The 15,649-nt window shown below is 48.9% G+C and overlaps 1 protein-coding gene across 1 annotated transcript in view; it reads left to right on the forward strand.

Moving 5' to 3' along the window:
* The window catches only part of SORL1 (sortilin related receptor 1), a 169,156-nt gene that overhangs the window by 43,087 nt on the left and 110,420 nt on the right, over positions 1-15,649 (forward strand). Inside the window, exon 6 of the mRNA XM_090257292.1 lies at positions 4,856-5,036. Within this exon, the coding sequence (XP_090113418.1) occupies positions 4,856-5,036 (181 nt within the window). The remainder of the gene's footprint in view (positions 1-4,855; positions 5,037-15,649) is intronic.

The following is a 15,649-nucleotide window of genomic DNA, read 5'->3' on the forward strand; positions in this document are numbered from 1 at the left end:
CCCTGGTGAGAGGAGAGCAGGGCTTTGGCGTTTTCAGTTGGCCAAGGGCCGGGAATCCGGTGTGTGTACGAGATCGTCCAGACCTTCATCTGTAGAGCATCCTATCAGAAGTTGAGGTTTTTCTCTGTATAAAATCAATTCATTTGTTCACTTGTAATGTATGTTTTTTAAAGTCCTCTGAATATAAAACATACTAAATATGCGTTAGGGTATATGAAGTTGACTTTTATGGGTACAGTTAGTAAGGAGATTTCAGTTGAGGAGGTAAGGAAAGACATTTTTGCATGTAACACACATGATGGAAGCTCTGAAGTCACGGGCTTAGCCTGAGGAGGAGAGGGGAGACACACACGTAGCGGGTCAGTGCGACTGTGTGCAGGGTGCGAGGATGGGATGGCCCAAAGCGGAGATGAGACAGGGTGGTGCTCGGGTGCCGTGTGCTGGCTCGCGTTTGGAGAAGCAAGTTTGTGTCAGAGTCTGTAGCGCTTGGAAAAGGAATTTGGGCTGAGTTCTGAGCAATGGGAAGCCCCGTGGTAGGTTTTTGAGAAGGAAAGTGAAATGAATAGGCCTTTTTTAGCTGTAGTTGTTTCTTGTCCCAGTTGCTTCTGATCTTCTGCCATCACAGGGACGCAGTCTAGAACCCTGAGTACGTGAGCTGGTACACGCGTAGGTGGATGTGTGGGACAGACCCCAGGAGCAGACTTGCTGGGTCAGTGGGTCGCTCAACCTGCTCTCACACAGCGAACGTGATGCCTCCCAGATTAACTCTCGATCTTCGCCGCCACCAGCCAGATCCAGCTGTTTTCAGTGTCCGGTTGCTCAGTTCAAACACTTGGAGTCATCACCGATTCCATGTTTGTTTCGTGCTTCTGTCAGTCTGTCCGGCCCTCCTGCTGGCTCCACCTTCAGGGTACACCCGGGCTTTCCGCTGAGCTGCTGCTTCCCTCCGCGGCCCCATCGGAGCCCATCGGTCCCCTGTGGGCCTTGCTGCCTGCGCTGCTGCCCTGGTTCTCAGCACAGAGAGCCACACTGATCCCGTTAAGACAGGTCAGGCCATGCTGTTCCTCTGCTTTGGGCCCTTTAATATGCATCGTCACTTCTCTCAAATTAAATGCCAGGGAACATTCCTACTGGAAGCGGTTTGCACTTGCTATTTCCTCTGCCTAAAATGCCGTTCCTGAAGATACAGTTCCTGCCTGCTCCCTCACCTCCTCCACGTCTGCTCAGATGGCCCTCCTCCGTAGAGGTCTATCCCAAGGACCCTCTGCTGTCAGTCCCAGTCTGCTGACCCTGACCTGTTCATTGTTTGCAGAGCACTGGGCACGTTTTCCCGCGCTGTTATTATGCTTGTTAGTTGTCGTCCTGTGTTATAGAATAAAGGCCCACAGAGGCAGGCCCGTGGTCAGGGTTGTGCACTGATGTGTGTCCGGCGAAGGTGGCACTGAGACCAGCTGCAGCAGAGGCCTCGAGCTTCGCCCTCACTGCCACAGCCTGGAGCGGCGCCTGTCCACGGCCCGTGTGCTGGGGAAGAAGTAGGGCTCACTGAAGTTCCGATCTGCACTTTTCTTCCTGTGTGTGATTTTGGACAGCTTTTAACCTGCTTTAGTTTCCTTTTTATATATATTTTTGTGACATGTCTGTTCATGCCATTTGCCCTTTTTCCGTTAGATTTGTAGTCGTTTTTTTATTGATTTCCAGGATCTCTTCGTATGTTTGAGATCAGTCCTTGGTGATACGAGATAGATTGAGTGTGCGTTTGTATTTTTCAGTTTGTTGTCTGCCTTCTGATCTTTCGGTTCATTAAGTGTAACGGCCCAGTGAGGTGACATTGGATACATCTGTGCTTTCTTCATGGCCCCTGTTTGAAGAGGAATGTCTTCCAGTTGGTGTTGCTTCCTGCTTTTTTGGAGGCCGTAAGAATGGAGCCGTGTAGCTCTGCGTCGCCAGGCCCCCGTGGCCTCCTTTTCAGAGAGAGCAGCCATTTCTGACGTATGTGTTGCTTTCCTTGGGCCGAGGTTGCAGGGTCTTGGTGAACGTAAACCCTAATCTCATCCACGTACAGCCTCTGCCCAGGGGTTACCGTTAGAGCTTTCCTCTGCTTTACTTGAATTTTATTTTTTCTATTTTTATTTATTTAAAAAAAAAAGATTTTATTTATTTTTAGAGAGAGGAGAAGGGAGGGAGAAAGAGGGGGACAGAAACAATCAATGTGTAGGAGAAGCATCTCTCGGTGGTCTCTTGTACGCCCCAGCTGATTGGGGGCTGAACTCTCAACCCAACCCTGCGCCCTGGCCAGGAATTGAACTGGCAACCTTTTACTTTGTGGGATGATGCCCAACCAACTGAGCCACGCAGGTCATGGTATCTTTTGCTGTATTTGAATTTGAAAGGGACAAATTGCTCTTCTACTTGTTCAGGGAACCATGTATTAAGAGGGCAAAGCAGCTAGATTACTAAAAAAAGGTACTTCATCTGTGGGAATTAGTAGTGTGCCTTCTGCCTCTCTGCAGAAATGCGGGTCTTTATGGGAAAGGACTGGCTTATTTTAGATAATTACAGGTGTGGTGTTGGGGAATTTCAGGCTATTTGGGGGGTTCTCCCCTAGGATCCCCTGTTATAAGGGAGAGTGCAGTCTGACTCCTCAGAGAGTGATGGCGTACATTTGTTCACAATGCTGTCAGTGTAGGAGCAGCAGGAGAGTGGACACCCTGTGGTGTGTTACCCAGGGCTGGAGACCCACAGGGCAGGACCCAGGGAGAGCTGTGGGGGAGGGGCTGCCCGGGGAGCGAGACTGAAGGGTTGCAGGGGGCCAGTGAGAGCAGGTGGGGCCACGTGAGCCAGACTGGCTGTGCGCCTGGTGGAGCAAGGCCTGGACTTTGCAAATGAGGGCAGAGAGAGGGAAGTAGGTGCCAGTGAAAGTGAAAGTCGAGGGCCAGCCCCGCCAAGCACAGGCCCTCATGGGGGAGCCGCTCTCAGAAAGGGGGCGTCCAGGTCAGGATGCAGGACTGGACTGGGGTGCCAGTCGCAGCTCTGTGTCTGGATCTCAGCTGCTGCTTTGGGCTGAGGAGGGATGGTGGCGGTGAGCGCGTTTTTAAATCGGATGAAAGGTTCCTTCCTCACCGCCTTTTTAAAAATATCGAGCAGCCTCGTTTAATTTGCATTTCATTTAGAGGAGAGGAAGTGCTTTAATCGGGGCTTCTAATTCTGGAAAAGAAGAGAACACGTCCCCACTCCCCCCATAGGCACACGGAGCCGTGGGTGATGCCCGTCGTCCGCACGTCGGGACCAGGCCCTGGGTTCTCCAGCACCTCTGAAGGCCCAGCTCACAGGGCCCAGTCCGCTCCCCTCCCTGCGGAAGGGGCCCTTGTGTTTTTCTATTCTTATCTTCCCTTCTCTCTTTCTTCCTCCTTTTTCCTCTTCTTTTCATTTATTCTCTGTCTTTCCTTGTTTCCCTTCCCTCCCCTTCTTCCTTTCCTTTCCTTAGAATGTGCTCTTGACAGCACATCTCGAGGGAATTTTATGTCCTGTTTGGCATTATTCTGAGACCTGCTGTGCGGAGGACGGGACCTCACAAAGACGCCCGCCTTTCCTGGGGTCATAGCTGCATCCTCGCTCTCTTTATGATTCTTAGTTTCGTCTTCCCGCCTGGGGGGTGCTCTGCCTGGCCTTGCTGTTCTTGTGAGCGTGAGGAACCTGGGGCAGGTTTGCCATCCGCCCAGCGGCTGTTCGAGCTGCATTTGGGGGACAGCCATTCAGAGACCTTCTCCAGGGTAGTTTGATCTCATCCCTTTACAGTGTTCAGTTGGGAATAGTCTCTGCAATTATGACCCACAGGCCCTGTGCAGCAGGGATCAGTCCAGGCAGGATCCCTGTAGCATCCAAAGAGATACACGATATGGGTTTCAAAGGCATCTGTACTCTAAGACGCTCATATGCATTATGATTAACAACACAATGCATTGGAACATAATGCATTCAGTGTAGAATAATATAATAAGAAGCACTACTGGATAAAGTAACGAGACTGACTCAGAATCCACCCAACCAAAGCGGTTTTTTACCTTTGTTTGAAACTCCTCATAAAGAAGGCCTTAGATTGGGTGCTGTAGAGATCCATCGCCAGGGCTGGGAGAGGGAAGAGAGCCTTAGGGGAAGGCTTCCTGGGGGAGGGGACTGGCCCCAGAAGGCAGCATGATCAGAGGTGCAGGCCCGCATGTGTGGGGAAGGCACGCCTGCAGAGGGGTGCAGGCTGGCAGAGCACGGGGAGAAACGGGCCTGCATTCTCACAGGAGGCCAGTGTGCTCAAGAAAGCGGCTGTGAGGGAGGTGCGCGGGACAGGAATCGCACCGATGAATTCTGGCCGCACAGCTTGGTGACAATAACAACAGCTCCACGCAGACAGCAAGGGCAAAGGGCTTGTTGGGGAGACGAGGCTCCCTGGCTCCTCCCGTGGTTTCCTCTCTTCTTCTGAGAAGGGGAACGCAGCACCCGGGAACCGCTCCTTCCTTCCTCTGAGGCTTATAGCTCGAGGCCAGAAATGTGCGGCAGCCTCAAGCAGGACTTGCTGATTCCAGAGCATTGCATCCTCTGCCTTTCCTTCCTTCCACTCCTCTGACGCATGGTCAGAGCCTGCTCTGAGTGGAAACCCAGGGTGCTTTGAAAACAACAGTACGTAACAACATAAACCACTCAACAAACGGCGCTGCTCTCCCTCTGCACTGAGCTGAGCAGCAAGCAGAGTGAGTTTGCAGCACCTGGTGACCTGAGTTCTAGCGGATCGTCTGCCCTGGCAGAACCTCCTCGCCCCCCGCAGTCAGACCTGGAAAAGACCGTAACAGCTGTGTGTTTCTTCCAGGGGAATCGACCCCTACGACGAGCCCAGCGCCATCTACATTGAGCGGCACGAACCCTCTGGTTACTCCACCGTGTTCCGAAGTACCGACTTCTTCCAGTCCCGGGAGAACCAGGAGGTGGTCCTCGGGGAAGTGCAAGACTTTCAGCTTCGGGACAAGTACATGTTTGCTACAAAGGCGGTGGTAAGGTTCAGGTGCAAGGGCTAGGCTGCCTGGGTTTCCTCTCTGAGGTGTGGTGTTCTGTGGTCATGCAGGTGGGTGTGCACAGGCTGGGCCTGATCGCCGCGCCTGGGGCGTGTGACGGGGGTACTGGCCGCAGACATCCTTGGAGGTCGAGGCCAGCAGAAGCTTGGCATGCTTCGGGGTGTCTCTAGGCTCTAGGGACCTGGTTGTTTTCCATGCATTCTTGACAAACACATATTTCTTTGAAATCCCAATGAAAAGAACTCAGGAAGGAGGGGTGGGGCTCAGCGACATTTTTGTTTAATTCCGCTGCCTTGATTTCCTTTCAATTTAGGCCAGTTTCATTGTGAATTTTGAAACCAGGTTAACTTACATGGCTAATGGAATGTGTAGGTGTTGGCTAGTGGGAGTCAGTGCTCTAAGAAAAATAGTCATTAAGCTTCTAGCTGTCAATAAGTAGCTTAAACTTCAGCCCTTGGGAAAATTTTCCCGTTGCTTTGATGGGTGGGAGCCAGATGCTGAAATGGAGAGCTTGCTCATTTAAAGCCAGAGTCGACTGTTTAACAGGACCTGCCTTGAAATGGTGTCAAGTGGTAAGTGGCAACTACAGTGCCCTGTGTGAGGGAGAGAACCCGGCCAGTCGGGAGCGGCTGGGCATCGTGCTGGGGGCTCTGAGCCAGCTGACCCGGTGGCAGCTGTGCCTGTGGACCTCCGGCTCTGGAAGGCCTCTGGTAGCTGTGAGGTTGCTCCGCCTTCCATCACTGTTAACCTCAGGGACAGAAGTGCCGTGTCATGTTCTCCTCCAGGTTCCCATTTATGTGATTGGCAGCCAGCCAGGCAGAAGCAGGTCAACCCCACTGGGGGTCTAGAGTGTAGAGAGGGCCTCCCCAGTGGGGAGATAGGGCGTGAGGAGAGAAGATACGGGAGGTTCAAGGCCAGGGGTTCCCCAGGGCATGCCGTGGGAAGTGGTTTTCTGTTTGCTTTCCTTACACACACACACACACACACACACACACACACGCCTTCCTGCCTTGCCTGTCCCTTTGCTTTCCTTTCTCTCTCTCATACACACACACATGCACACACGCACACACACCTTCCTGCCTTGCCTGTCCCTTTGCTTTCCTTTCTCTCTCTCATACACACACACACGCACACACGCACACACACCTTCCTGCCTTGCCTGTCCCTTTGCTTTCCTTTCTCTCTCTCATACACACACACACGCACACACGCACACACGCCTTCCTGCCTTGCCTGTCCCTTTGCTTTCCTTTCTCTCTCTCACAGCCCCCTCAAAGAACAGGGCATCCTTGCATTTCCTCAGCAGGGGTGTGGCGGTGCCGTTCAGAGGGGAGGAGTCAGGCCTGAGGCAGACCTCCTGAGTTCCAGCACTGTCTCCCCATTTTCATTGTTCATAGGTCTTTTCTGTTTTAGTTCCTTGGGTCTAGACCTTTTGGCATGGTTAATGTCTTTTTTTTTTTTTTTTTTGAGAGAAAGAGAGAGGAAGGAGAGGAGATAGCCAGAAACGTTGTTCCACTTACTTGCGCATTCATTGGTTGATTCTTGTATGTGTGTGCCCTATCAGGGGATTGAACCCGCAACCTTGGTGTGCTGGGATGATGCTTTAACCCACTGAGCCACCTGGCCAGGGCTATCTTTAATTTGTTACTTTTAATTCCCAGATTTGTCCTGACTGAGTCAGGGCTGACGTGGAGAGCAATTGTATGTTTCTCTTAACGCTGTTATTTGTAGATCTCACACCTGACAGCCTAAGCTCTGTCCCAGGGGGAGCTCTCTGTCCCTCTGTTTCGTCTAGCAGCTGTGCCTGTGGGAGAGCCAGCAGTCAGTTTGTCATCCCTGGCCAGCGGCGAGGTCAGGCGCAGCGCGTGCTGTGGCCGTCGCGGACGTTGTGCCCAGCACCGTGCACAGTGCTGCGTACACGGCAGATGTACAGTAGTTATGTGATGCTATCTTTGCCCTCCTAATTTAGAAAGCATAGGCTAGTAGATTTTGGGGGGAGGTGGAGAGGTTATTAAAATTGGTGCTTCTACAGCCCACTCTCAACTCTCTGTGTGGCCTTCTTATGGAAGAATTGTAGTTGTGTGTTGGCCTCTTCCTTCAGCACCTACATGGGCCCCCAGATTCTAAGGTGAGCTGGGCCAGCACCTGGAGCTGTTTCTCAGGTGGGGTCTTAGGAGCACCTGCAGCAACACCTCGCAGGTGCACTTGTTACAGAGGCAGAATGTAGAGCCGAAATGCACTTTTTCCCTGCACGTCCCCAGGATGCCCAAGAATCTTCCAAATTCGAGAAACTCTTCTCTGAGGTCTTCTATAAGCAGAAGCTTCTAATAATAACTAATTATGTTATCCAAGCAACATTTCTCAATGGATGGATGTGGAGAGAAGAAGCCCAGCTGGCAGTGGATAAAATGGGTGTTTTCCACCTTTTTATTAGACTAGACCACTAAGTCATAAGGATAAAGAACATTGGCCTTGGTTGGATAAGCCAGTCAGTCAAGGGTAGAGACCTGCAAGTGTGACTTCCTATCTGGTTTTAGGGAAATCCGAATGATTTTAATGGAATGGATTCAAATCAAACTAGGGAAGTCAAGGAACTAATTGCAGAACCAGAGAAAATTGGTTTGGGGCCATTACCTCTCTGCTTTCTTCCAGCACCATGAATAATTAGTATTCTTTGCAAGCCGTTTTTTAGAAAGGGTGGGTGGGACGCGCTGGGTTCCTGAAAGGGACGGATGGCGGATCCAGAGCGCCCTGGTGCGCTGCTGGCCTGGCTCTTAAGTCAGATGTCCTTGTTGCTTGATGTCTTCTCATTGTTTTAATCCGAGTGTAATTTTTAGTCCTTGTTTTTTTGACCTGAAGCTCACTTATCTTAATGGTCCCCATCACAGCGCTGGGGCCACAAAAGCGAGGACAGGGCCCCGTGCACTGTGGCGCTGCCCGTTGACTTGACAAGGCCCCGTGGCGGGGACCACCGCTGCGCCAGAGCGGGGAGGGGCGGCGGCGCCGGTGCAGCTCGCTGCTAGCCTGTGTGTCCTGAAGGCTGGGCTTAGACGTTTTCCTACACAGTTTATCAGCAGCAAGTGCCCTGCGTGTGCGGTCTCCTCCCCGCTCTGGCCCAACAGGCAGCCACACCTTGCATGATACAGACACAGCATTCTGGAGCAGGGACTAACCAACTGCGCTCCTTCACTCGCTTTGTCAATAAAGTTTCATTGGAACAGCCGTGCCCACTTGCTTACGTGAGCTTATCACAGCTTTCACGCCACCGTGGCAGAACTGGACAGTTGCCGAGAGGCAGGATGCCTCGGACCTTTACAGAACGCTTCCAGCCCTTGCAGAGGCAGGTTCTGAGCCCTTTCCAGCAGCGCCGGGCGACGCACATCTTCTAGTGCGAGAGCCTGAGAGTCCCTGGCGGTGTCCCTGATGGCCGAGGCTCTAGCCCCCCAGGTGCACCGCCACACCTTACTTCAGACCGCGCACGCTGCTCATCTCCCTGGGCGGCTCACACACGTTCACTCTTTATTTATTTTTAATATGCTTTATTGATTACGCTGTTACAGTTGTCCCAATTTCTTTTCCCTTTGTTCCCCTCCACCCAGTGATCCCCCTCCCTCCAGTTGTCCCCCCCTTTTAGTCCATGCCCATTGGTTGTGCATAGTTCTTCTCAACCTCTTCCTGTCTACTCCACTCCCTCCTACTATGCTTCTTAGTTCCTGCATCATCTCCCTCCCTTTTCCCCTTCCCCCTCCCTGCTGACCTTCCCCCAAAATGTTCCCCATACCTATAATCCTTTTCCCACTCTCATTGCCTACTCAGTCTGCCTTTGTTTCGATTCCCCAGCTTCTGTTGTTGGTTGTTGTGATGCAGTTTTCATTTTAATGTTCATAGTTTTGATTGTCCTTCTCCTAAACAAGTCCCTTTAACATCTCATATAACAGTGGTTTGGATCTGATGAACTCCTTCAGTTTTACTTTGTCCTGGAAGCACTTCCTCTGCCCTTCTATTCGGAATGACAGCTTTGCTGGATAGAGTAATCGTGGCTGTAGGTTTTTGCTTCTCATTACTTTGAATATTTCTTGCCAGTCCCTTCTTGCCTGCAGGGTCTCCCTTGAGAAGTCAGCTGATAGTCTAATTGGGACCCCTTTGTACGTGATTCTATTCTTCTCTCGCTGCTTTTAAGATTCTCTCTTTATCTTTAATTTTTGACATTTTGATTGTAATGTGTCTTGGTGTGGTTCTCCCTGGGTCCAGTTTATTTGGAACTCTCTGTGCTTCCTGGACCTGTAAGTCTATTTCCTTCCCCAAGTTCAGAAAGTTCTGCTTCAGTATTTTTCTACATAATTTTTCAATTTCTAGTTCTTCTTCACCTTCTGGCAATCCTATGATTCGGATGTTGGCCTGCTTTAGCTGTCCCAGAGGTTTCTGAGCCTCTCCTCATTTTCCTGACTTCTCGTTTCCTCTTTCTGCACTGGCTGACTGTTTGTTCCTTCCCTATGTTCTGGTTTGTTGACTTGATCTCTGGATTTTATTTCCTCACCACTTGTATGTGTCTTCATTCATTTCAGCAGGACTAGCCTTCATTCCTTCCCTGTCTTGTTCAAGATCTTTGTTAGTTCTGTTATCTGCCTTATGACTATAGCTCTGAACTGAGCCTCAGAAAGATTATCTATTTGTTCATCGGTTGATTGATGTATTTGCTGTCTGGTCAGCTGCTTGATTGGGATCTCAATCACGATTCCTGCCATCCTGACACTTTTGTTTATCTTTCCTTCTTGAGTGAGGCTGTCACACCTCCTATGCTATTAGGTGCAGAGCCCTGTGCACTGGTCACTACCGGGCGACCCTTCTCACCACACTCTGGTGCTTTGTGTGGGGGCAGGGGTCCAAGATGGATTCCTGCTGTTACTCTCCGCTGAGAGACTGGGAGCCTCCTCCTCCATCCGCACACCTTCCAGCCCTCACAGTCTGAGGCAATGGGGGTCTGCCTTCCCCAGCATTGGAATTGCGAGCTGATGGGTCTGGACTGCAGCCAGGGGTGCTCCCCAGGCGCTTCTCGCCTTCCCTTAAATATGGGTGTCTGTGCTTATCGCAGTCCCACCACTGTCAATGTGGCTGCCGCCACCAGCACAGCTTGATCTCTCCACCCCGGCTTCGCCCCTCCTACCCGTCCGTACAAGCACCACTTCTTTATAACTTCATACGTTGGACTTCCATGTAGCTTTATTTCCTGGAACCTCTGATTATTTTTGGTTTTGCAATAGTTGTAGTCCTTCTTAGTTGTGGAGGGAGATGGAGCGTGTCAGTCTAGGCCTCCATCTTGGCCAGAAGCCCACGTTTACTCTTGACCAATCAACCACTAGTTTTACTATTGAAAACCAATTTCTAACCTGTATTATGCTAATTTAAAATCTAATGTTGACAGAGAAAACAAGAAAACTTAAGAATTGCCTCAGGATTGTGGGCTTCAACATGAGAAGTGAGCTGACCGCAGTTGAGGTGTGAATTTCAGAACTACCAGAACCAACTGTTGACAAGTTATTTTCGTTACAGTGTTACTTAAATATATGCAAACATAAAACTAGATAGAAGCACCTACTACGTATTACTCGTGTACAGTTATAAAACCCAAACATATTTACAGATGAAAAATAAACTATAAAAGCAATACATTCAAAATTCATTTTTTGTAATACTTATATTGAGATATAATTCACATACCATAAAATTCACCCTGTTAAAGTGTACAGTTCAGTGGTTTTTTTTACATGTTTGCAAGGTTGTGCAATGCTCACCACTACCTAATTCCAGAACATTCTCATCACCCTCAAACTCCATATCCATTAGCGTTACTTCTCACTCCCCCTCCTCCCAGCCCCTGGCACCAATGCATCGAGTTTCTTCCCTGTGGATTTGCCTGTTCTAGACATTTTATGTAAAGGCAATCATATGATATGTGACCTCTGTGACTGTTTTCTTTCTAAGTGATGTTTTTGAGTTGCACACATGTTGTAGCACAGATTAATTTTCTCTGTTTGGTGCCACAGTGTTCTCATGCTTTCCATCAATTCTTGAGACATGGTTTCCTTTGGTTCTCTGAACATATTTATCATAGAAGATTTACATTTTTTGTCTAAGTCCAGTACTCGGCCTTCCTCATGGACAGTTTATATTGACTTTGTATGTGTACTTAGCTGTTGGCTTGTCTTCTCATTTTTGTGGCAGTTGTTGAAAACTGGACATTTTATATACTTTCTTTTTTTAAAAAAATTATTTAGTTATTTGTTTATTTATTTATTTTTAGAGAGAGGGGAAAGGAGAAAGGGAGGGAGAGAAACATCACTGTGTGGTTGCCTCTCACTTGCGCCCCCAACTGGGGACCTGACATGCAACCTAGTCATGTGCCCTGACTGGGAATTGAACCAGTGACACTTGGTTCGCAGGCCGATGCTCAATCCACTGAGCCACAGAAGCCAGGGCTGAAAACTGGACATTTTAAATGATGCGGTGTAGCAACGTCTCATATGAGATACCCTTTCCTAAGATGTTTTTTTGTTGATTTTTGTTATTGTTGTTGCCTTTTTTGTCCTGTTTTGTGTTTCCTGCATTAATTATGTCAAGTTGGTATTCTACATTGTGTATGACCACTGACGTGTGTGATCATTTAGCTTCATGTTCAGGTACTAATGGAACAGTGATTTCTTTCGCTGCTGGAGATAGGAAGCCTGGCAGCCTCTGCTAAGGGCCTCGCCTCCGGTGCGGTGTACGGTCCGGTCCGCCCCGCCATAGCCCTCACCTGCTGCCGTGCAGAGCCTCAGGCTGCTGGCCGGGCGGGAGGCATTAGGCCGTTTGGTGCCTCGTGAGCGCTCTCACAGCCGCGTGTGTGACCTCCTAGCTCTCTGGCACCTTCAGCGCCCGTCAGAGCCTCTTGTGGACGTCTTCTTCCCGGCTTTGCTTTTCTGCTTTTTAGTTAGCCTCCTGAGAACTGCAGAGGGGCCCCGCCTCTCCAGCTGTTGTGATGTTGAACATTTGTCGCTTGTTACTGTTTTCTGTAAATGCCCTGGCTGGAGGTGCGTTTGTACAGTGAGCTACATCAGGTTAGGGAAAGAGCAGACCCGGGAATGCCGCTTTCCAGTGAGCCGCCCTGTGGCTCACACACAGTGACAGCCCTCTGACTCCAAGCTCACTTGTCCTCGCTGGCGGCGGCTGCTTCTCCCAGCTCCTGTCGCGGTGCCTCTGCGGGTCTCTCGGGCACTGTGGGTCCCTGGGAGCTGGGGGTCTCCGGGCACTGGGGGTCTCCTGGGCGCTGCAGAGCTGGGGACAGGCAGGAATCAGGGCAGAGGGCAGCTAAGTTGGTTCTTCCTGCTCAGCTTCCTTATTGTTCTTGAGTACCTGCTCTGTGGGTTTTTGCAAGCCTTTATTTAATTTTTAACATTCTGGAAAAGTTGAGTTTGAGAATTTTTGTCAGATGTTCTTGTTGCTGTAACAGGTGAGTGAATTGTCCGAGTTCCTTACTCTGCCATTCTAGAAGTGCTTCCAATTAGTATTAACTTTTTATTATGGACATTTAAAATCTGTATCAAAGAGCAGTTTATACTGATATGCCCCTACCATGTGCCCTCATTAGGCCTCAATATCATCTACTTTTTGCTAATCTTTTTTCAGCTGTCCACCTACTGTTATTTTTTCTTGTAATATTTTAAGGCAAATCCCAGATATATCATTACATGCATAAATAAACTTAAGTACAAACAGCACTGATGTGGATGAGGATGGTTTGCTGAGACCTGGCTACTGCTTCAACAGAGAGAGGCTGGTGAGAGCCGCAGCCCAGGAGTTCTGAACCCCGGCTCCTACGGACGGCACTTGGGGTCCCCTCCTCCTGCCCATTTTCGCTTAGCAATGTTCAGCTGATAGCTCCCTGTGGCATCCTTGGGTCTTTGCTTGGCAATAGGTGTCACTTACTTAGTTTCTTTCTGCTTTTTGCTCCTTGACCTCTCATTTCTTTTGCTGTTGGTATGACGTCAAACAAATGTAAATGCATTCTCTGAAATTCAGATTATTCAGGTACTTAGATTAATTTATTTTTGCTCATCCAAAGTGGACATACCCTATGAAAAAAAGACTACCATAAATTCTAGGCCCTGTATATTGGCATATAAAATAAATATTTAAAATGCTTCTAGTTGTTGGTGAAGTTGTGTGGGCTTATATTAACTGGCATGCCCTTCAGGAAGGCATTTTTACTGTCTATCAAAAATGAAAAAATTGACCTAGGTATTCTTTTAAAAAATATTGTATTTATTTATTTTTAGAGAGAGGGTAAGAAAGAGAGAAGGAGGGAGAGAAACATCACTGTGTGGCTGCCTCTTGTGTGCCCCCAACTGGGGACCTGGCCCCCAATCCAGGCATGTTCCCTGACTGGGAATCGAACTGGCGACCGTTTGGATTGCAGGCTGGCACTCCATTCACTGAGCCACACCAGCCAGGGTTGACCTAGGAGTTCTAAGACTATCCTGCAGATTTTCTCAGAGAGGTGATATCCACAAGGATGTTCACCGGAGAGTGCTTCTGGAAATCACCTAAATGCCCATCAGGAACTGTGAAGTGAAAGCTGCCGAAGGTGCTCTGTTAATGAAGAAGTTAAATTATAGAGCAGTCAGTCTGTTAATGAAAACGTTGAGTGGCACATCAGTATTTCTGTCACGATTTTATTCACAGGGGGAACATAAAATTGCGTGTATCGGTTTGGCATTGCGTTAGGCTACCGGTAACAGACCGGAAATGAAAGTGGCTTAACCAGTACGTGCTGCTGGGGGTGGGCGGGCCGGCTGTGCTGGAGTCTTGGGGGTCCCGAGTGCCCATGCCTCTTGCTCTCTGTCTGCTGCCCTCCCTGAAGATTCCGTTCTCGAGGTTCCCTCGAGGTCCACGACCTCCTGGAGTCTTCTTTGGAGTTGGGAGGAATACAGACAGAAAGGCCAAAGCAGCGCCCTTTCTAGCTTCTTCAGGCTTTCTCAGCAGCCTGTGGAGAAACCAGCCCTACACTTGTGTTAATGAGTGCCTGAGTCACACGCCCACATGTAGCTGCGCAAAAGGAAGAGAACCCTGGTCTTTTCTCTAAAAATTACTTTTCTTTTATAGTTGACATTCGGTATTATTTTATCCTAGTTTCGGGTATACATCATAGCGATTAGACAATGATATGCAGTGTCCCTCACTTATCGCGGGTATTATGTTCCAGACCCCCCTGCAAAGTAGGAACCTTACACTCTTAAACCTACGGAACTTTAACAACATACGTATACAGTACCACAAAATCCCCAATAAATAATTAAATATAATATTTTTAAAAATCTCGTGATACGGTGAGGCCGTGATGAGTGGACCATGATATAGTGAGGGACTGCTGTAATTCCCAGCACGCTGCCCCTGGGATTCCCAGCAGCTGCCTGGCCCCACACATAGTTATCTCAATATTATTGGCTGTGTTCCCTATGCATCCTGGTGACTGATTTGTAACTGCCAGTCTGTCCTTCTCAATCCCTTCACCTTTTTCAGCCCCCAACACCCCTCCCCTTTGGGAACCATCAGCTGGGAGAACTCCAGGCTTAGAATGGAGAGTAGGGTGCAAAACTTGGCACTTTACCTTATGCCTGTCTGCACTGCTGGATGCTCTTTGTGAGCATACTTTACTTTTATAATAACTAAAGAACGTCTCAGCAGCAACAAAAATATGTGGTTTAATAACGAAAAGTATTAAGGCCTTATAATACATCTTACAATCAATAGTGTGCCATACTTGTTAATATTCTTCTTGGTGGCAGTAAAATATTACAACTCTTTAAGAATCCAGTATGAGCGAACCTGAATTTCCCAGGGTCAGGAATACTCCCGGGAGGAAGGGGGTGGGTTTTCCCTGAGGCTTTCTTATGACCCCTGGACTCTGTGACTTGGGACTGATGCAGAGAGACGGGGCTGCGTGCATTCTCAGCGCTTGGGCCTCCCGGCTGCAGCGCCAACAACACGCGGCTCGTGGTGGTCTGGGGTCGCTGAGAAAAAACGCTGCCTTCCAAATTGTGGCCATAGTAGGAAGTAGTGAGAAAAATAAAGCGTAAAAACAGGTGTTTCATTGATATCTGTGTATTCATATATAGTCGTAAGGATTCACATGGAGTGACCTAAACTAATTATCTGACTTTTATATGCAACTATAAAATTTTACTGACTTAAGGGAATTTGGAATGTATACATATTTTTCTGTGAATTATTTTTTTTATTCAGGTAATGCATTTTTAATTTTAGAAAAGGTTTATTTAATTTTAGAGGGAGGGGAAAGAAAGGGAGAAAGAGAGGGAGAGAAACGTTGACCGGTTGCCTCTCTCACGCCCCCAGCTGGGGACCTGCCCACAACCCAGGCCTGTGCCCTGACTGGGAATTGCACTGGTGACCTTTCTGTACACAGGCTGGTCCTCAATCCACTGAGCCACACCAGCCAGGACTGCATTTTCTATTTTTAGTGGGTCCATCATTTCCTATGGTTCCATACTGAGTACAAATTATTAACATGGTTTTCAGGGTGCCGTTTGGAAAAT

The sequence above is a fragment of the Furipterus horrens genome, unplaced genomic scaffold, assembly GCF_987537825.1.
Source record: "Furipterus horrens unplaced genomic scaffold, mFurHor1.1.pri manual_scaffold_11, whole genome shotgun sequence".
In the NCBI taxonomy this organism is placed as follows: Eukaryota; Metazoa; Chordata; class Mammalia; order Chiroptera; family Furipteridae; genus Furipterus; species Furipterus horrens.